The sequence below is a fragment of the Prionailurus bengalensis genome, chromosome A1, assembly GCF_016509475.1.
Source record: "Prionailurus bengalensis isolate Pbe53 chromosome A1, Fcat_Pben_1.1_paternal_pri, whole genome shotgun sequence".
NCBI lineage: Eukaryota > Metazoa > Chordata > Mammalia > Carnivora > Felidae > Prionailurus > Prionailurus bengalensis.
Window position 1 is genome coordinate 178,440,849 of NC_057343.1, and position 23,106 is coordinate 178,463,954.

At 37.4% G+C, this 23,106-nt stretch overlaps 1 protein-coding gene across 11 annotated transcripts in view; it reads left to right on the top strand.

Annotated features, from left to right (window-relative positions):
• FBXW11 (F-box and WD repeat domain containing 11) overlaps positions 1 to 23,106 on the top strand; it is a 121,280-nt gene that overhangs the window by 56,894 nt on the left and 41,280 nt on the right. For 6 of the 11 annotated variants that reach the window (XM_043596013.1, XM_043596036.1, XM_043596044.1 and 3 more), the window contains one exon: positions 19,819 to 19,881. The exons of 3 other annotated variants lie outside the window; for them this stretch is intronic. In XM_043596013.1, the coding sequence (XP_043451948.1) occupies positions 19,819 to 19,881 (63 nt within the window). Of the gene's footprint in view, positions 1 to 18,287; positions 18,301 to 19,818; positions 19,882 to 23,106 lie in introns of those variants that run through there. 2 more of the 11 variants (XM_043596046.1, XM_043596066.1) reach the window with 2 other exon arrangements.

The window sequence follows — 23,106 nt, forward strand, 5'->3', positions numbered from 1 at the left end:
GTATTTTCAATCCATGTCTCTTTGCATATCTTCTACTTTCTTTTCATGATGTAGTTTTTTCTTTTTGAAACTTCTTTTTAAGATTAGGAAGACTCTATTAATTACCCTTATAATTGTTCTATAATTGTTCTGTTAATTACCCTTATAATTTTTTAAAGGCCTCTAATTCTTTGTTTTTTACTTAATGTTTTATTAAGAAGTTTATCAATCTTCAGTGAAATCCTTTAACTCCCACCTACTGCCTATATAACAGAGTTTGTTCTTTACTCTTTCTGATTCCTTCTCCTTTCAATTTTTTAAAAAAGTTTTGTTTATTTTGAGAGAGAGAGAGTGAGTGAGAAAGCAGGGAGGGGCAGAGAGATTAGGGGAGAGAGAATCCCAAACAGGTTCTGCACTGACAGTGAGGCTGGATTCCACAAACTCTGAGATCATGATCTGAGCCGAAATTAAGAGTCAGGACACTTAACCGACTGAGCCACCCAGGTGCCCCTCTCCTTCCAATTTTTTTTTTTTTTAATGTTTATTAGTTTTTGAGAGATGGGGACAGAGATAGAGACAGGAGAGGGGCAGAGAGAGAGGGAGACAGAATCTGAAGCAGGCTCCAGGCTCTGAGCTGTCAGTGCAGAGCCCCACCCAGGGCTTGAACCTGCAGACCAGGAGATCATGACCTGAGCTGAAGTCAGCCGCTTAACCAACTCAGCCACCCAGGTGCCCCTCTTCTTCCAATTTTTAGGTTGCATTATTTTGACTTTGCCAGAATGAATGGCATATTCTTCTACCCTTCTCCCTTTGTCTTATTCATAGGTCCATAATTAGTTGTTTTAAATGTCTACCATTAATCTTTTTGCTAAAGTTTTCTGAGTCATCTCTTGGTTTCTGAAGAAGGGCTCAGGGGAACAGAATTCTCTGACCTGTTTACCTGTTTAAAACTCCTTTTCTATTGCCTTTGGATAGAACATCTTTGCTCTACACTTTCTTTTCTTTTCTTTTCTTTTTTTTAACGTTTATTTATTTTTGAGACAGAGAGAGACAGAGCATGAACGGGGGAGGGTCAGAGAAAGGGAGACACAGAATCCGAAACAGGCTCCAGGCTCTGAGCTGTCAGCACAGAGCCCGATGCGGGGCTCGAACTCACAAACCGTGAGATCATGACCTGAGCCGAAGTCAGCCGCTTAACTGACTGAGCCACCCAGGCACCCCTCCACACTTTATTTTCTACAGTGTTTTGAAAATGCTTCTCCACTGATGCCTTGCTTGACACATTGTTTTTAAGACATTTGATGCTAGTCTAATGCTCTCTCTCTTGTAAGTTTTTTTTTTTTCCAATGAAAATTATTTTGGACTAGAGACTGTGAGAATTTTTCTCTTTCTCTTTAAAATCTAATAATTTTCGGGGCGCCTGGGTGGCGCAGTCGGTTAAGCGTCCGACTTCAGCCAGGTCACGATCTCGTGGTCCATGAGTTCGAGCCCCGCGTCGGGCTCTGGGCTGATGGCTCGGAGCCTGGAGCCTGTTTCCAATTCTGTGTCTCACTCTCTCTCTGCCCCTCCCCCGTTCATGCTCTGTCTCTCTCTGTCCCCCAAAAAATAAATAAACGTTGAAAAAAAAATTAAAAAAAAAATCTAATAATTTTCATTAGCTATCCACTAGAGTTTAATGCTGTGAACCAATTTTCTGTAGTACCTGGACACGTTTTTAACATGCAGTTTAGGTTTCTTTTTATTTCTGATATGTTTTCTTGAATTATAGTATTTTTAAAACGGCTTTATTGGGATATAATTCACATATCATACAATATACCCATTTGAAGTATACAATTCATTGATATTTAGTATAGTTACAGAGTTGTGCAAGCATTAACCACAATCAACTTAGAACATTTTCATCACCCCAAAAGGAAACCCTTTTAGCTGTCACTCTCTATTCTTCTTCACTCACGGAACCCTAGAACTTTATCTTGAAAAACTTGGATCATAGTTTTAAATGTTATTTTGGCTTCATTTTGTGTGTGTATATGTGTGTATGAACTCCAGTTATGCTTGAGCTGGATTTTTTTTTTTTTTTGTCTTCCATTATTTCAACTAATTTTGTCCCATTTTGCTTCTTTCTTTTTCTCATTTCCATTCTCTTAGGTTATTTTCCTGCTTTTCTTCAATGATTCTTACTATGTTTTTCATTTGATTTTATCACTTTGCGGCATTATAATTTACTTTTATTTGTTATAGGCTTGTTTTTCTTTTCTAAGTCATGTTTCACTTCTTTCTGCTTTTGGTGCATTTCTATTCTTGTTTTGAGCTTCCGACTTAACACATGTAAAAAATAACATCAAAAACTTTTTTGAGCATATGTAACTCAGTTTGGAGTAACTCTTTTCAATCAGATTCCATAAGAGCAGTTAAGGCATGCATGTATATTATAAATTCACTTTTCTCATACATAACTAGAATGATAGTTACCTATATACTGTCCTTAGGAAAATTAAGAAGATAGTTACTGATATTAGGGCTTAATTATCTTGTTGAACCCCAGTTAAGAAAGGCTGATTTCTGGTATTTTAGTTTTCTTCTTCTGTCCCCCTTCTCTCTTTCCTTCTTTCATGTGTAGGTGTTTTTCTGTTTTTGTCTTGAAGGTTGCTGATGTCACTACATTTTTTGGGACAGGACTGGCAGTTTGAAGTTAAATTCACAAAATTTTAGTGTAAGAACATCCTTTGCCAGTGTAACAAAGTATAGTTTCTTTATTGGATGATCTTTCTTTGCAGGAGGGGGGATTGATAGGGAGTAGGAGATACAGTGGGGGCAAGCTTTGCATCCTTTGAATGGTTTTTAAAAATTCTTTAATGTTGCAGGATCTTAAAATCCCTCCCCTGGCATTTCTTTTTCCTCTACTCATATAGTTTCTAAAAGATGCCTAGGCTTTTCTCTTCTTTTAAAAAAAATAAATAGACTTTCTTAGTGCGGTTTTAGGTTCATAGCAAAATTGAGTGGAAAGTATAGAGGGTTCTCACACACGTACAACCTCTCATGACAGTGATACTTTTACTACGATATGAACCTACATCATCACCCACAGTTCATAGTTCACATAGTTCACTCTTGGTGAACCCTGTTGATCACTTGATGGGTTTCAACAAATGTATAATGATACATATTCACCATTATAGTACCATATGTAATTGTTCACTGCCTTAAAGATCTTCCTTTGCCTGTTCATCCCTCCTTTCCTCTAACCCCTGCCAGCCACTAATCTTTTTACTGTCTCCATGGTTTTACCTTTTCCAGAATGTCATATAGTTGGAATCATACAGTGTGTAACCTTTTCACATTGGCTTCTTTCACTTAGTAATGTGCATTTAATGTTCCTTTGTGTTTTTTTCATGGCTTGATAACTTATTTCTGTTTAGTGCTGAATAATATTCCATTGTTTGGATGTACATAGTTTATCCATTCACCTACTGAAGGACCTCTTGATTGCTTCCAAGTTTTGGCAGTTATGAATAGAGTGGCTATAAAAATCTGTATGCAGGCTTTTGTACGGACATAAGTGTTTACATCCTTTGGGTAAATAACTGTGGAGTGCATTTGTGTGATCATATGGTAAAAGTATGTTTAGTTTCGAAACTGTCCAGCTGTCTTCCAAAGTGGCCGTACCATTTTGCATTCCCACCAGCAGTGAATGAGGACTGTTGCTCTGCATCTTCAGCAGCATTTAGTGTTTTCATGTTTTAGATTTTGGACATTCTAATAGGTGTATGGTAGTATCTCCTCATTTTAATTTGCAGTTTCCTGTTGACATACGATGTTGAACATCTTTTCATTTGCTTACTGCCATTTGTATATCTTCTCTGGTGAGGTTTCTCTTCATGTCCTTTGCCCATTTTAAAAATTGGATTGTTTATTCTCTTTATTTCTTTGAGTTCTTTATATATTTTGACTAACAGTTCTTTATCAGATGTGTCTTTTGCAAATGTTTTCTCCCAGTCTGTGGCTTTTCTTTTCATTCTCTTGACAGTGTCTTTCACAGAGCAGAAGTTTTTACTTTTAATGAAGTCCAGCTTATCAGCTATTTCTTCCATGGATTATGCTTTTGGTGTATATCTTAAAAGTCATCACCATACCCAAGATCACCTAGATTTTCTCTTACGTTATTCCAGTCCTGTTTATTGAGAAGTCTGTCTTTGCTCCGCTGTATTGTCATTAGTCCTTTGTCAAATATCAGCAGACTATATTGGTCTGTTTCTGGACTCTGTGTTTCATTGATTTATTTGTCAGTTCTTTTACCAATACCACACTGTCTTGATTGCTGCTGTCGCTTATGATAATCCTCGAAGTTGGAAAGTACCAGTCTTTTAGCTTATTCTTCTCCTTTAATATTTTGTTGGCTGTTCTAGATCTTTTACCTCTTCATATAAACTTTTAAAATTTGTTGATATCCATAAAATAACTTGTTGAGATTTTGATTGGGATTGCATTGAATCTTTAGATCGAATAGAGAAGAGTTGACATCTCGACAGTGTTGAGTCTTCCTATCCATGAACATGGAATATCTATCCAATTATATAGTTCTTTGATACCTTTCACCAGAGTTTTATAGTTTTTCTCATATAGATCTTATACATATTTTGTTAAATTTAGACCTAAATATTTAATTTTTGGAGATCCTAATATAAATAGTAATGTATTCTTCTGAAATCAGGTGAGATTGGGTGCGTTCAGGATGGTATGGCTGTAGACAAAAGTAATGTATTCTTAATTTTAAATACCACTGTTGGTGTACCTGAATGCAAACGACTTTTATGTATTAAGCTTGCATTCTCCAACCTTGTTACAATTGTGTGTTCATTTCAAGAGTTTTTTTCTTTTTTTGTTAGGTTTTATGTGTTTGTTTTTTTGTTTACATAGATGATCATGTCATCTGTGAGCAAAGACAGTTGCATTTCTTTTTTCCTCACTATGTATACCTTTTTTTTCTTTTTTGGTGTCTTATTGTATTAACTACCTCCTTGAAAAATAGTGTTGAGAGGGGACACCCTTGAATTATTCTTGATCTTAACATTGAAAACTTCAAGTATTTTAAGTATGATGTTATGTTTACTTTTTTTGTAGATTTTTTTTTTTAATCAAATTAAGGAGCTTCCTTCTATTCACCTTTCCTTTTGCACTCTTTTTTTAAAAAAGAGCCTCCCCTTGATGACTCCTTTTTTGCATCTCTGATACTTTTTTTTAAGTTGCTTATCTATAATCAACTCTGATACATTAGGACTCATTCTCATTTTTTTCATACTTAATGTGGTTTTATGTCCATCTTCGGTCTGTTGCTTGTTTCTCTCTTTTTGTCTTTTGTGTATTTTATCCTGGTCTACTCTTGCTCTCTACGACGGCTTATGGCAGGAGAATATAGGTGTCCCAGAATTTATTTACGTTTCTACTTATGTTTTGTTCCTTCTGGTTATGCTGAGGGCTTGAGTTTCATGCAGCTTTATTCGTCCTTTTTATTCTTTGTATCCTGTGACTTTACTACCATCACATATTAGTTTGACTTGTTTTGTAGGTTTCCTAGGATTTTCTGTGTAGACATCATGCTGTCTGGTTCCTTCCTGACATTTATTTTGCCTTTTTCTTGCCTTATTGTACTGGCTATGATTAGTGAAGTTTGTATAGAATGGACATTCTACTTTTGTACTTGAGGATGGGGGAAAGTTTTCCATTTGGCCATTAAGTGTGTTAGCTATAGGTGTGTGTGTGTGTGTGTGTGTGTGTGTGTGCGCGCGCGCGCATGCACATATACATCTATATATTCTTTATCACATTGAGTAAGTTACCTGAGAGTTTTTATTTTTTTAAAAATGTTTGTTTATTGGGGTGCCTGGGTGGCTCAGTCGGTTAAGCGTCTGACTTTGGCTCAGGTCACGATCTTGCGGTTCATGAGTTTGAGCCCCGTGTCAGGCTCTGTGCTGACAGCCCTAGAGCTGCTTCGGATTCTGTGTCTCCCTCTCTCTCTGCCCCTCCCCTGTTCATGCTCTGTCTCTGTCTCTCAAAAATAAATAATTTTTAAAAAGCGTTAAAAAAATGTTTATTTTTGAGAGAGTGCAAGTAAAGGAGGGGCAGAGAGAGGGGGACAGAGGATTCAAAGCGCTCTTTGCATTGATAGCAGGGAGCCTGATGTGGGGCTCGAACTCATGAAACACGAGATCATAACCTGAGCTGAAGTCAGATGTTCAACTGACTGAGCCACCCCGGTGCCCCACACCTAAGGGTTTTTAATCATGAGAGGGTTTTGAATTTTGTTATATGCCCTAAATACATGTATTGAAATCATTGTATAACTTACTGCCTTACTGTGTATTACATTGATTTTTTGACTCTTCAGCCAGTCTTTAATTCTGGGAAAGCCCCAACTGATGATGATGTATTATCCTTTTTATGTAATTTTGTATTTGATTTGCCAATATTTTGTTGAGGGTTTTTACACCTTCCTGCCTGAAGGTAATTGGTCAGTTTTCTATTTTGATAGTGTCTTTTCTCAGGTTTTAGCATTAGGATTATTCTAATACAATGACTCATTCTCTCTGTTTTTAAAAAGAATGTGAAAGATTGCTGTTATTTCTTGTCTAAATGTTTGATAGTATTTACCAAGCAAGTCATTTAGGCCTTGAATTTGCTTTGTGGGAAAGTTTTTGTTTTTGTGTAGCACTTAAAGTTTTTAAAAAGTTAACTTTTTTGAGGTATACTTTATACATAATAAAATTTTCCAATTTTAAGTGTGTAGTTTATGTAGGTTTGACAAATGAATACATGTAACATTCACAGCAATCATATTTATCCGTTTTGTTTTGTTTTTTTTCTTGTGATGTGTTTGAGAGACTTCGGTATCAAGGTAATGTTGGCCTCAGAATGTGAATTGGGAATGTTCTTGCCTCATTTACTTTCTAGAAGTTTATGTAGAATTAATATTACTTCTTTTGTAAATACTAAATAAAATTCACCAGTGAAGACAATTTCTTTAACAGATATGGGGCTGCTGAGGTTGTCTATTTCTCTTGTTGGTATCCATGTGTCTTTTAAGGAATTTGTCTCTTCCGTCTGAGTTGTAGAATATATTAGTGTAAAATTATAATATTTCCTTATTTTCCTTTAATGTCTATAGGATCTGTATTCATGGTCCCACTTTTCATCCTGAGATTGGAAATTTGTTTCTTATCTATTTTATTTTCCTTATCAGCTTGGCTAGAGGTTTATCACTTCTATTAATTGTTTCAAAGATACAGCTTTTGGTTTCATTGATTTTTCATTATTCTTTTTCTGTTTCATATTATATTAATTTTGGATCTCATCTTTACTATTTCCTTCCTGCTGCTTATTTTGGGTTTCATTTGCTAATTTTCTAGTTTTTTAAAGGGGAAGCTTAGATTGTTCCTTTGAAGACCATGTCCTTTTCTAATGCATTTAATGTTATAAGTTTCTCTCTAACCACCATTTTAGTTATATCCCATAGTATTTAATATGTTGAATTTTTACTTTCATTCAGTTCACAATATTTTCTAATTTTCTTTGTGATATCTTTTAGTGATATATTAATTTCCGAACCTTTTGGGATTTTCTGTTACATTAATTTTGGATTAATTCTTTGTCATTCTGGAGCATACTTTGTATAAATTCAGCCCTTTAAAATTTATTGAAACCTGTTTTATGGCCCAGAATAACATTTATCTTGGTGAATGTTGTGTACTTGGAAAGAATGTGTTCTCTTGTTGGGTAGAGTGTTCTATAAATGTCAACTAGGTTAAGTTGGCTGATAGTGTTTTTCATGTCCTCCATATCTTTACTCTTTTCTGTCTGCTTGTTCTATGTATAACTAAGAGAGGAGTGTTGAAGTGTCCAAATATAAATTTGGATTTGTCTATTTCTCCTTGGAGTCGTGTCATTGTTTTTTCCTCCAGATGTATCTCCAATCTTTGTTAGAAAAGGGCATATACATTTTGGATTGTTATATTCTTTTGATAAGTTGATCCTTTCATCAATATGAAATACCTCACTTGATCCCTGATAACATTCCTTGTTCTGAAATCTGTTTTGCCTATTATTTATATTAATTTACTTTGACTTTTGGATTTCCTTTGATAAGTAATTCATGGTGTATACTTTTTTCTGTCCTTTTAACCAGTGTGTCTTTTTTTTTTTTTTTTTTTTTAATTTTTTTTTTCAACGTTTATTTATTTTTGGGACAGAGAGAGACAGAGCATGAATGGGGGAGGGGCAGAGAGAGAGGGAGACACAGAATCAGAAACAGGCTCCAGTCTCTGAGCCATCAGCCCAGAGCCCGACGCGGGGCTCGAACTCACGGACCGCGAGATCATGACCTGGCTGAAGTCGGACGCTTAACCGACTGCGCCACCCAGGCGCCCCAACCAGTGTGTCTTTATGTTTAAAGTGGGGTTCTTTTAGAGGGCATATAGTTATCCAGTTTCACAATCTCTGCTTTTTAATTGGAGTGTTTTGACTACTTATATTTGATTAATTATTGGTATGTTTGGTTTTATTTAAAAAGGTTTTTTTAATGCTTATTTATTTATTTTGAGAGAGAGAGTGCATGTGCGCAGGGAGAGGGGTAGGGAGGGGCAGAGAGAGAGCGGGAGAGAGAGGGAGAGAATCACAACAGGCTCCGTGCTGTCAGCACAGAGCCTGATGTGGGGCTCCGTCTCACAAACCATAAGATCATGACTTAAATTTTGGACGCTTAACTGACTGAGCCATCCAGGTGCTCGTCAGGTTTCTTTTAAAATGGTTAACGTTAGAAGCAAAAAAGTAAAAATGTTTTTCTGGTTTATATTTTTGAGCAATGTTATCCTGTAGGTGCTTTGCACATGTTATTTCTCTTCCTGCAATGTAGGCAGTGTTCTCCCTGCCCTATAAAAGAGGAAACTGAATCCGAGAGAGAAGTCAAGTAACTAACAGGAAGTCAAGACAGTTTGTCATTGTCAGAGCCCAGAGTTTGCAGTGGGGGCATTGTGTCTCTAAAGGCCTGCTCTTTACTCTTCAGCTGACTGACTCCCTCTGTGGTGCCATGACTCAGTGTCCTTTAGCCATTCTTCTACTACTTTGAAAGCACCTTCTTTTTCTGGCTTCCTTCCTCTAGTGAATATGAAACATTTTACAGGTTTTACTTTAGTAGTTCTCTTCCAAGTGTTAAGCACCAGGAAGCATTAAGGGCACATTCTGCTACTCCCCGTTTGCTTTCTTGGACTCTAGCAGACTTTTATCTATCCATCCTTTTGTTGGACCTTTTTAAGCAGTCAAATAATTAATGAGGTGTTCTTCTTTTATGTAGGTGAATGAATACTTTAGGGGTAATAAAGATGACTGCCTTTCTGAAACTAGATTTTGTTTCTTACTGCTTTTTGTGAGGGCCAGAAATTGTGTTACATGCCCCCCCCCCCCCCCATTTTGAATCCTTGCTCTTTGTAGACAGTTTGGAAACTATGGGAAAGGAATAAGCAGAAACAAAATTACCACTTTTGTCATTACAATTCATAGGAAGATTGTAATAATTATAGCCAAGACTCATATCAACAGATACTTATTATACTTCTGTACTTAAGTAGTGTGCTAGGAATTATCGGAAGTGGAAGGAATACAGAATGAATAACTCAGCCAAGCTTTTTCTGCCCTTTGGAGGTTAAATTTGACTAAGGGAGCCCTTATAAGTGCCAGGATTCTCTTTTAAATTTTGTCACTCCCTCTGTCAGGGAGGCCTGTTTCAACCTCAGTTTTCTGGATGAGGAAGTGGGCACAGAGAGGTCAGGTGACATGCAGGAGGATCCTGCCTCAACTTTCAGTAACTAGTTTCTGTTTCCTTAGACTAGAGCATATGTATCTGGGGTCTTGGCATGGATTTTTACTTTTGAAAGTTTAATGTTAAAAATCACCATTCCTTACTGTTAAAAAGAGAGGTCTTTAAGCAAATAGAAAGCAAAATATACAGAGATAACATTGTTAGCATTTTAACACACCTTTTCTAGATACTGCTCTAAATAAATCAATAATTAAGTTTTATCCATGAAGATGGAGTCCTACAGATATATTCTGACCCCCCCCCCCATTTTATTTTTCATTTAAAATTTACCTTAGACCTTTTTTCATGTCACTATTCTTCCAAGAAGTAGTTTTCCCGTAACTGTAGACAGGTGAGTACTGTCTTCACAGTTTTGGACATATCTGTATACTGTGTGTCCTTTTATCTACTTCACATATTTAAAAAATCTGCTCTCTTTTAAAAAATCAGAAAAGGAGACCGTATTGTTGTATGACTGGAAAACCATGGCACTTGCTGAGACCCATATAAAATTCTAGCCACATACCGTTTGTTACAGTAAACTGAATAGGAAGCTAGGTCTTTTTGTTAAAAACAGATAATTGAAAGTATTTAACAGTGTAAAAAATATCTTTTGATATAGTTAGAAGAATCGAAAGACAACTGAAAAGGTGGTAGGTAACTTTCGCAGTATGGGATCCATTGTACTCCAGTACCTTAATTAGGGGTTTTCAGTGTTTTTAAGTATTTTCATAGTGAGAAATAAAACTTATATTTAGACCCCGCCCAGATTTACATTTAGACTTAGTACATGTAATCATATGTGTAATCATATGTGCACACACATATTTATGTGTATGTTTTATATATGTTTGTGTGTGTAACACAACATACATTCCTAAAGTCACCCCAATGTATACTGTATTCCACTGTGAAACATAAGACAGCATAGATTGTAAGATATGCCATTTTCTGTAACATTCAGAAAAAAATGCTACCAGTTTTAAGATGCCATTGATGGTTAAGAAATATCTCAATTTCAGAGATACTAAAATGTGAAAAAATATGTGTTAGAATTGATGAAATAAGAGATGTGTTGTGTGTTCTTTTCTTCTTTCTTTCTTTCTTTCTTTCTTTCTTTCTTTCTTTCTTTCTTTCTTTAATGCTGGGTGTCCATTAAGTTGGTATTATAAACCACAGTGGGTTGTAAACTGCAATTTGAAAAACATAATGAATGCTGACTCCTACTTTGCATAAAAATTAGTATAGATGAATTTTAGATGTAAGTATAAAGATGAAATAGGGTCACCTGGGTGACTCAGTTGGTTAAGTGTTGGACTCTTGGTTTTGGCTCAGGTTGTGATCTCCCGGTTCCTGAGAGAGCAAGTCAGGCTCAGTGCTGACAGCATGGAACCTGCTTGGGATTCTCTCTCCCTCTCTCTGCCCCTCCCCTGTTTTCACTCAATGTATGTGCCTGTGCTCTCTCTCTCTCTCCCTCCCTCTCCCTCTCTCCCTCTCTCTCTCAAAATAAATAAACTTTGGGGAGGAAAAAAGTAAAACTTCTAGGCTACTCCATGGGAGACTATATAATAAATAAACATTAAAAAATTAAGATTAATTACTTCTCTTTATCAAAAGACACCATTAAGAGAATAGAAAGTTAAGCCACAGATTAAGAGGAGACCTTTGCAATAAATATATTTGGAAAGGGACTCTATTCTAGGATAAATAAAGAATTTCTGGAAATGAGTAAGAAAAGACTGTCCAATTAAAAATGGTCAAAACCTATTTTTTTTAACATTTATTTTATTCTGAATTTATTCCTGGGCCGCAAGGTTTTGTTTCTCCAGTTTCCTCTTGGATATCTTTTTCTTTGGTGCAACCACCTCTTCTGATTTAGGAATACTTTGCTCTTTTTCAGTAAGGATCATCTCAATGTGTCAGGGAGAGTTCATGTATGGGTTAATCCGACCATGAGCTCTGCAAGTTCTGTGCTGCATCCTGGGGGCTTTGTTCACCTAGATGTGGTCAATGACCAGAGAATGTACATCTAAACCCTGAAGTTCAGCATTACTGTCTGCATTTTTAAGCATTTACAGTAAAAGTTACTATATTTTATGATCTGATTGTTCACCCCTACTATAGACCCAACAGAAATACCTGCCCATGTACACCAGCAGACATGACAGAATTATTTTAAATGCCAAAAGTGGAAGTGACCTACATGTTAATCAGTAGTAAAATGAATAAATATTTTTTGAAATAATATAGAGCAGTGAAAAAGAATGAACTGTTGCTGTATTTAAGAATCTCAAATCATAGTGTTAAGCAAAAGAAGCTAGACCTAAAGAGTATATATGATAAGAATCTATTTACTTAAAGTTCAAAAATGGGAGCAACCTGAGTGGCTCAGTCAGTTAAGTGTCAGACTCTTGGCTTTGGCTCAGGTCATGATATTATGATTTGAGACCCACATTGGGCTCTGTGCTGACAGCACAAAGCCTGTTTGGGACTCTCCGTCTTTCTGCCCCTTTCCTGCTGGTGCACATGTGTGCACCCTCTGTCTCTTCTGTCTCTGTCTCTCTCAAAATAAATAAACATTTAAAAAAAGTTCAAAAATGAATGTATAAATCTATGGTGATATTAAAAAAATAGTGGTTACCTTTGGCCATTAATGACTGGGAGGTAATATGAGGAAAATATTTATGGACCCTGGCAATGTTCTTTATGTTGGTCTGAGTACTAGTTACACTTGAGAATTAAACCCTTTATTATATTATACTTCAATAGAAATGTTTTTAAAAAGAACTAAAAATTTCTATCATATATTAAAAACAAAATTTTTTTTTTTACATTTATTTTTGAGAGACAGAGAGAGACAGAGCACAAGTGGAGGAGGGGCAGAGAGAGAAGGAGACACAGAATCCGAAACAGGCTCCAGGCTCTGAGCTGTCAGCACAGAGCTCAACACGGGGCTCGAACTCACAAACCATGAGATCATGACCTTGAGCCGAAGTTGGACGCTTAACCGACTGAGCCACCCAGGCGTCTGTATCATATTTTTAAATGATACCCTGTTGTTGGACATTTACATTGTTTTCTAGTTTTCCATGTTATAAATTGTCATAGCTATAATTTTCTATAGACATACAGTTCCTTAGGAAAAATTGCTAAAGTTAAATTATGTCCATTGTTAAGTAGTACTTTTTGAAGTTATGTATTGATAAATATTCTCTGAAAAGTAACAATTTATAATCTTACCAGAGCGCCCAATTCCTGTAGAGTACATAAAAATAAAAGTTGCCAATTTTGGTAGGTGAAAAATTGCATCTTTTTATTGTTGTAGGTGTTCATTTTTGATGGCCATTTAAATTTCTCATTTTGAAATATCTACTTACTCTTATTTGCCTATTAGGGTATTAGTTTTGGTTTCTTATTAATTTATTAGAAATATTTATATAGTAACTTATTTATCATACATTGCAATACTTCCCCCAATGTATTGTATTTGTTTTTGAAATTTATTGTGAACATTCATGAGTTTGAATTTTTTTATCCAATCACATCTACATTAATTTCTGTCTTTGGTATCATGCTTAGACAGCCTTTCCCTGGTTCCATGAATTTGTAGAAACTCCTGTATGCTTGCTTTTAGTAGTTTTATGGTTGTAATTTTTCACACTTGATTCTTTGTATCCATAGTATTTATTGGGATGTAATATGAGGTAGCATTTTAACTTTTCTTTATTTTTAAAAAGTTTTTATATTCATTCATTCATTCATTCATTCATTCATTCATTCATTCAAAGCAGGCTCCACACCCAGTGTGGATCCCAGTGTGGGGCTTGAACTCACAGACATGAGATCAAGACCTGAGCTGAGATCAAGAGACCCATGCTTGACCAGCTGAGCCACCCAGGTGCCCAACTTTTGTTTATTTTTATTTATATTTTTCGAGCATGTGCGTGTGTGCACAGGACAGGGGCAGAGGGAGCGAGAGAGAGAGAGAGAGAGAGAGAGAGAGAGAATGAATGAATAAATGAATCTTAAAGCAGGCTCCACACTCAATGTGAGCCCCACAGGGGACTTGATTCCAAGACCCTGGGATCATGACCTGAGCCAAAAGCTAGAGTCAAACCCTCAACTGACTGAGCCACCCAGGCGCCCTCCACCCCCATCTTTTATTTTTAATCCCATAAAGAGTATTATCTCTTTCTCACCAATTTGAAACTCTGACTTTAAAATACACAGATTTGTAAGTATAAATGATCGGTTTCTGGACTTTCTATTTTGTTTCATTGATCTTGCTTTGCCAGAACCATACTGCTTTAATTATTGTAGCTTAAATTTTTTAAAAAATATCTAATAATATAAGCATTCCCCTCTTTTAAAAAATAATTGGTGGTGAGGAAAGGAAGAAAAATTTTACCCTGTGTTCATTCTTCTGCATACTTTGATATGATCTTGTCATGTAGTGTCAGGAACAGCCAAACACCTAGTTAGAAGTGTGAGTAGAACTGCAGATTAGATAAACTGGAACAGAACTTACTACATTATAGAAATTACGTGGCAGTGATTTCAGACAAACTCCCAAAGAATTAAAATTTAAAAATTTTATTTTAATTGTAGAAAGAAAACAACTGGTTTGTTCCTATATGTTGATATTTGTGTGGAGGAACAAGAAGATTTTTGATTAGCTATGTTTAATGGTGGCTGGAGTTGTTGCTTTAAAAAGTCATGTATGCATAGATGCGTTCATGTTTTTCTTTCTTCTGGAGTTGTGAGATTACTATGAGAGAGGGGACTGCTGTTTTGGAAAAGCTTGTCTCTTCTTTTTCCAAGTGAATGTTTCTCCCTCTTCAGTGATCTCATTTACCAGTAATGTGTTGGTAAGATTTAGGTTTGAGGGGAAAGAATTTTAGGTTAGACTAGGGGCCTGGGTGGAATTAACAATAACAACACAGAGGTGTTTGGTTTATTTGTGTGAGTCATTGTTCTGTTTATCTTTGGAATTTGTGGCACATAGTAACTAGCAAACTAGATTTGGACATTTCTGCTTGGCTTGATCTTAACACAATAATCTTTTCTTGATTTCTGGCTGTATTTGATACTTTTTCTGTGGCCTGGGATGCTCTGTCAGTTGTTTTTTTAATGTTCTATGGAAAGCCAAGCTTTTATTTGTTTGGTCTACTTGATCTGTCAAAGATGCAAGGGTGTTTTAAAAATTAAAAAAAAATATACAACTTTTTTCCTTGATATATTTTGTGGAATTTTGTATTTAGTGTATATATAAAAGTACACATTATCCTCTTCACAAATTACGACTTTTAGAGATTTTTAAAAACTCTTTGTCACTCATGATTTGACTTGAGTATTGTTCTCCTTGTGCAATAATGAGTTTTTCTTTCCTTAATTTGAATTTTCCTGTTCTGGTTTTGCTCATTCCTTTTATTTACCCCTTGTGATTTTTGTTATGCTTACCTTTGTGAGCAGGGGAATGCCCAGATTCAATTTCGTTTTATTAGAAAATGCTGATTGCGGCCCATTAAATGAACTTCATAGGCTACAACCAGCAGTTGGAAAAAACTTGAGATGTGTTTTTCTGTACAGAAAGGACATTGACTTCTGATTAGAACAGACCTAGATCTGATTCCTGCATCTCTCATTTACCAACTTTGTGACTTTTTTTTTTTTTAATTTTTTTTTTTCAACGTTTATTTATTTTTGGGACAGAGAGAGACAGAGCATGAACGGGGGAGGGGCAGAGAGAGAGGGAGACACAGAATCGGAAACAGGCTCCAGGCTCTGAGCCATCAGCCCAGAGCCCGACGCGGGGCTTGAATTCCCAGACCGCGAGATCGTGACCTGGCTGAAGTTGGACGCTTAACCGACTGCGCCACCCAGGCGCCCCCAACTTTGTGACTTTTAATCACTTACTTATCTGTTCCTCATTTTTTTTTTGTAAAATTGCAATATATACATTCATATTTTTTTCCTCAAAATTAAAAGGCAATGTACGAAACAAGCCTAGATTAGAGACCCAATGAAGTTAGCTAATAGCATTTTTGCATTATATGTCTGTCATTCTTAATGACATTCTTAATTTTTTTTTTTTTTGTAAAATTGCAATATATACATTCATATTTTTTTCCTCAAAATTAAAAGGCAATGTATGAAACAAGCCTAGATTAGAGACCCAATGAAGTTAGCTAATAGCATTTTTGCATTATATGTCTGTCATTCTTAATGTCTTAAGTCCCCCAATTTTAAAACACTAAAGAAAATGGCAGAATGCTCCCATGTTTTCCAGATCCTTTGTGGTTTTTTTAATTTTTGCTTCCTCTAAAGAGTAAAGACTCCTTTTGTATGAAAATCTTACGTTGTATAAACATTTCTCTTTTTTAAAAACATTTTTTAATGTTTGTTTATTTTTGAGCGAGAAAGTACAAACAGGGAAGGGGCAGAGAGAGAGGGAGACAGAATCTGAAGCAGGCTCCAGGCTCTGGGCTGTCAGCACAGAGCCCAATGCGGGGCTTGAACTCACGAACTTTGAGATCATGACCTGAGCCAAAGTGGGACGCTTAACCTACTGAGCCACCCAGGTGCCCCTGTATAAGCATTTCTATCATGAAACTCATAATGCCGAATTGGTAGCATTTTTAAAGTAGGAAATGTATTTCTCTTATATAACTCTTAAAGTAGATTTTTTCAAGTGACATCTGTTCTCTTAGCTGGTGGCACCTACTGGCAAAGATGTATCACGACTTAGAGCTTATTGTACCTACACATAGACTCAGCTCATAAAGCAGTCTGGGAAAGATGAGAGGAGACTCGGAATATTTTGTGCCTACCAAAGTGGTCATTTCCTTTGTCTCCCAGAAACCTGGGTCTGGTGAAGTGAGAGGAGGGAGGACTTCTGCATGCTATTGCCCTAGTCCAGTGTTTTCCAGTATTTGCTGAGCTCTTGTTAAATGAGGTATTGTTATAATAAGAGAGGTGTCCATGTCCAACAGACTTGGGAAAGCTAGGTTAAACTATCTTAACCTGATTGTTACTTACGAGACATCTCTGAACCTTTAGTGTCTTAAGTGTTGGTTTTTTTAAATGTTTTTATTTATTTTTGAGACAGAGAGAGACAGAGCATGAGCAGGGGAGGGGCAAGGAGAGAGGGAGACACAGAATCTGAAGCAGGCTCCAGGCTCTGAGCTGTCAGCACAGAGCCCGATGTGGGGCTCAAACTCACAGACCGTGAGATCATGACCTGAGCTGAAGTCGGATGCTTAACCGATTGAGCCACCCAGGTGCCCCTTAACCAAGTGGTTTTTAACCTCGGGGGTGGGGAGGGAGAGAGCAAGTGTTTGTGCAGCATATAGCATTTGTCAGATTTTATTAGACCGTGGGACCCTTTTTTCTCTGAGCGTCTCTTGTGTCACCTGGAAGACTCTTGGGAAATGATCCTCTGATCAATGTAGCTTCAGAGTAGCATTTTCCCTTTGGCAGCTTCTCCTCAGGGCTTTATAAGAGAAGTTGAAAAGATATGTATGATGGGGGAGCTATTCCGGCCACCCCAGGGCTTTATTAAATACAATTTTATTAAATCGTATCTTTTTATCCACTTTTATCAAGCCTTAAGAGAATAGTTGCTATTTTTATCAGAGGGGTTGTTTCTTTCTCATCTGTATAAATAAACACCATTTCTCTGTTTTGGAATGAGTGAAATGAAGAAAGACAGTTGTTTCTTGTGTAATCTGTAGGGACTTCTGACTATTTCCTCCCTGAGTAAGGAAAGTATTTAGGTAGCTTAGGTCAGAAGAGTTCTGATGGGTTCAGACTCCTGTATAACAGAAGTTTTTACTTTAGTTGTTTTAACATTGTATTTATTTTTGAGAGACAGAGCCTAAACGGGGGAGGGGCAGAGAGAGAGGGAGACACAGAATCTGAAGCAGGCTCCAGGCTCTGAGCTGTCAGCCCCACAACATGGGGCTCGGACCCACCAACTGTGAGATGATGACCTTAGCTGAAGTCGGATGCTTAACCAACTGAGCCACCCAGGCGCCCCAAAAGTTTTTAGTTTAAAACCCTACATATATGCATTCCTCATACATTTCCTCAGGTGCCTGAAGATGGGGGCAGGGACTTGCCATTTTTCTTCTACTTTATACGCTTACTCTTCATGTTTCCAGCCATGGTTTCTTCTTGTTACTCTCTTAGAACCCAGGACATTGTGACCTTGCAAAGATGGCTTTGTAACTACTAGTTGGACCCAGCAGATGAGGTATTAAGTCACCGTTTCCACTTTGTTCACTCCCCTGCCAGCTTTATGAATCTTAAGTCCTTCAAGATAGCAGTAAAAGGAAAATTACATGGAGAGAGAAGTACTACTTTTGTTTTTCTCTTCTCCACCCTCTTCTTCCCATTCAGGATCATTTATTACCGTCTACTCTAGACCTGTTTTGAACTCTTGGACACAATGTCCTCCTCTCTAGCTCATGGTTGGCTTTCCACATGTGGGGAACCCTGACCGTTTGCCCTTCTCCCCCATTGCAGACCTTGGCACTGTGGGACTTGTAAGATTTTATTGAGGGAGCCAGTGGATTTTCTCTACAGGCAGCCATCTGGAGCCATTCTGTCAAAGCCTGAGGTTAAAAAGTGTGAGACGATAACACTTAAGGGAAAGTAGCATCTTCAAAGCTGGGCATGAATGATTTTTCGAGTACCAGTTACACACCAAACACTGTGCTGGGGAGTCTCCATCCCACAGTACCTCTATATGGTTTGTATTTGTCCATGGGTAAAACACCTTACTCAGAATCACACACACACACACACACACACTGAATAAGTGACCACCTCACAAATGCAACGTGTCTCTGGTTTCAAAGCCTTTGACTGTTGTACTACATACTGTATTCCTGATCAGAGCGAGCTATGTGACCTGCAAAGCACTAGTGTTCTGTAGTGATTCTTCTGTCATTACCCACGTTGGGAAATGCTGTGTGGGTGCAAACATTTTATGACTTGAAGAAAAAAAGGAAAAATAGGGAAGTTTTGAGAGATAGGCTTATCCCTAAAGGCAGTAAACAGAATCTTGTAAACGCCAGTGACTTAAACAGATCTATAGGATTCTTTTGAATAATACTGTGGAGGGTTACAGTTTATCTTTTGTACCCCAATCTTAGAACTTTAGGTTTGGGAAAGAATCTTAGAGGTTCTTGAATTGTTATTCCTTTCGGAGCACTATTCTCCCACTTCCCCTTCTCATTAAGTTTCCATTTAGCCATTAGGTAGGAGCTTCAAAAGGGAAAATCCAATCATGTATAATCTCTAGTTAATGGGCATCTATTGAGCGACTAGGTCACCAGAAAGAATAATCACACAGTGCCTCTTTGTGCAGTAAACACAAAAATCAAAAGCTAATGCATTCCCAAGGCAAGCCAGATTGTTACTGGCTACCAGCATCCTCCCCTTCAGGGAAGAAGTTGGGGCACCCACCACTGGTGCTTGCTAAGGGAGATTGCAAAGCCGGTCTAGAAAAACAAGGTTATCAAGGAAGGAAAGAGAAAAGCAAGGGGGGGACTTCCAGAGCTTGGCAGTCCTAATTGCAGGTGATGGTTGGGATGGATTACTGAATAGCAGACATTCTAGTAAATGTTTGTGCAATCAAAGAACTAAGTGGGTCTCCGTGGCTTCTTGCCACAAGTTAAAAGAATAACAGTGATGGTTGAGGTAGAGCCTCAGCCCCAGTCCCATAATTTAGCTTGTTTTCTAAGTGTGCCCAGCCTTCATAAATAAAGGCTTTATGCTTAGTTTTGTCCAGCAACTAACTAATTTCAACTAATGTATGAAGATGAGCACAACCCTTTTGACCCCAAAATGGCGTCTGTCAGTCACAAGCCAAATAGTTCTTGGGTTGGTGTTGGTACATTCTACTTTGGGTTTTCAAAATTATATTTTGGTGTAGGATTTGCAAAACTCGGCATAATTCAAATAACCTGTTTTTCCCCCCTTAGAACACTTCAGTTATGGAGGATCAAAATGAAGATGAGTCCCCAAAGAAAAATACTCTTTGGCAGGTAGGAATGACGACGCACAGATAAGAGCAGTTGACTTACTATAGATAAGATGCTCCCTCAGCTCATGTCCTCAATGAAAACCAGAGCCAAGCAAGCGTTTTTGTTTTCTTTTGTGCAATTTTGCTAGTTTCGGAATTCACCCTAATTTATCTTCTGTTCCTCAGGGAGGTGTCATTACGAATAGTAAAAAATTTTGGAGTTGCTACAAAGATTCTGAAGTGTCTGTAGCCTAAAATACTCAGTTTGTCGCCACAGTCCAAGCCAAAGATGGTCAGTGGTGGCATCCTTTGTCACCAGAATAGCACCATGCCATACCAGTGTGTGTGCATTGGTGATTTTGTCTCCGTACCCTCACCCTTCTCCCCCATTTCTTGTTAGTTTGCCTTTTCCTTTCTTCTTTCTTGGTTCTTTTTAGTCCTGCCAGTTTTCCTCCCAATTCCCCAGGGTTTTTTTTTGCCCTAGCTACGGGGAGGGATGCTATGTAAAGTTTCATGATTGGATCTTTCCATCAACCATTATGGTCCAAATAACTTTGCCCCTCAGAAAGACACAGTAAGAGGCAAATAAACCTAAAGATGAAGAGAATAATGTTAAAAAATCTTCTCTGCGTTCATTTGATTTGAAATGAGAGGAGTAGATGAGTTAGCAAGAATAAAGTATGCCCAACAAATTTATGATGAAATAAGCAAAGCAAAACAATGTCAGGAAAATCTGGGCTCAGCAGGTGGCTAGAAGTAGAAATGGGAAATGTGCTGTAGAACTGTGCACTTGCCACTGCGTCGGGGGAACTGTGTGCAGCTTGATGTCTGTTCCTCCTTCATGCTCCGTATTTTCCAATAGGGTTCTCTTCATTGACTATTGATTTTTCAGTTCACAGTGGTTCTTAACATTTTGGCTTTCAGTTTTGCTTTCGTAAGTTCTTTTAGTTAACTAGTTAATGGTATCCCAATGCTGTAGGGAAGTTAGATGTTTAAGAACCCTTCTGTAAATGAAATAATAATCTCTTTGCTTATCAAATGATAATGGATGTGAAAGTATTTTGGAAATTATAAAGCAGTACACAAATGCAAGTTGTTACCATATATTTAACCTGTCAGGAAAGCAATTATTTTGACAAGTTACAATGAGTAAAATGTAGAAAAGAAGGAGGAAGGAAATACGGCTGTTTTTTTTAATATATCCTTTATTCTGTCTTGTGTGTTCCCCATTGCACAAACTAACCGTGATTGTAATGCTGTATAAAATTCTGCATCTTGTCTTTTGTTCCTTAATATTGTTTCATAAACATGTTCTCTTGTTATTAAGATGTTACTATATAAACCTAATTTTAATGGCTTCATTATAGTACCTTCTGTAGATGTATTATTATTTGCTTTAACCAGTTGCCTATAGTCGGGCAGTTACTATAACATTATACTCAACATCCTTATACTTAAAAGTAGCAGAGATGTCCCTTATACTAGCTGATACTCACCACCGTGAAGAATTTTCACTTCTGACTGTTTTGAACGTTGATTTTTGGGCTCTGTCAGAGGTCTTAACTACAAGCAGCATCATAAATTTCTGTTCAATGCTGCCCTCTGGTGGTACCCAGTGTCAGTGAGCTCTCCATCCAATTTCCAGGGGGGGAAAAACATTCCTAGAGAAGGAGGTAGTAAGATAAATGGGATGGGAGGTGAATGCCTTCTCACTATGTACCTTTAAATGTGGACATAAAAACTTGCTGCAGAGAGGTATGATATATAAGATTTTAATAAGGAAAGTCAGACTCCTTTGGTTATTTATGAAGGATGTCTTCTTTCTGGGATAGATTCAGTTAAATTAGGGGACATAGTGATAACAAAGCTCTTGGTTCTTTCTGTGTAAAACTTCTGAGATAAGCTCGTGCATGGAGTTAATGCATGTCTGTAATATAACTCTTCAGTTTTCAAAATTCTCTTCTAGGCTATTTCTGGTGTTACACATGAAGGGGCTCTCAAAGGAGTGACTGGTAGATAGCTTGGCAAATGTTTGACAAAAACATTGAAGTAATTTTGGTTTTAAACAGGGATGTTACTGAGCCTTATAACACCAGTGGCAGTTGTGGCTTCAGTCTGGGGATTCCAATTTTTTTTTTTTTTTGATGCTGTTGTCAGATAAAGTATATGTAGTTTTTATTTTATTTATTTTTTTTTTATTTTTTTTTCAACGTTTATTTATTTTTGGGACAGAGAGAGACAGAGCATGAACGGGGGAGGGGCAGAGAGAGGGAGACACAGAATCGGAAACAGGCTCCAGGCTCCGAGCCATCAGCCCAGAGCCTGACGCGGGGCTCGAACTCCCGGACCGCGAGATTGTGACCTGGCTGAAGCCGGACGCTTAACCGACTGCGCCACCCAGGCGCCCGTGTAGTTTTTATTTTTTAAGAAATATACTGGTTTTATGCAAGAACCATCATCCATGTAGCTTTGAGGAGAAATGATGCATAGGTAGTATAGGAGTCTGTGGGATATCATCGACCAACTCTATAGGATGAGAATCTTTTGAGGTGTATGTGGTTCACCTTGGGTTGCTTTCAGAGTAGGTGAAGAAAAAAAAGGAGTGAAAGGCTAAACTGTTATTTGCTAGCAGTCTAGTAGCTCTGGTAACAGTTTGGAGATGGGTTCAATTTTTAGATTGAATTGCCTTCAGATTTCTTCATTAAATGGACCAGTGGTTTTCAAAGTGTGGTCTCTAAAGTGCATTCTCCGGACCATCAGCACCAATACCACCTGGGAACTTGCAACTTCTCAGGCTCTACTCCAGACCTATAGAATGAGGACATCTGTGGTGGAGCCTGGCAGTCTGTCTGTTAAGAAGCCCTCTTGTTACTCTGATGCACACACAGGTGTGAGAACCATTGGCTAGATGAATATAGCATTGACTTTGATCTTTGAAGAAGTAAAGCAAACTACTAATAGTCAATCAGTTGCTACTTTGCCAAGTTGAGCACGTTCTCTAAGATAGTTATCTCTGACATTGGTTATCTAATAACCACATGGTTTTGGAATAAGCATTGGAGAATGATGACTTGGGACACCAGATAGCTTTATAAATAGCTGTAAATTCGACATTTACTTTAGAGACTTAATTTGAGGCCCTAAATACGTTTTAAATTACTTCATGAATGAATTAATAAAGGAATGAGTTTGGCTTCAGGGTATAGCTGGTATTTTAAGATTAAATACACAGGGTGAAAAATGTTTC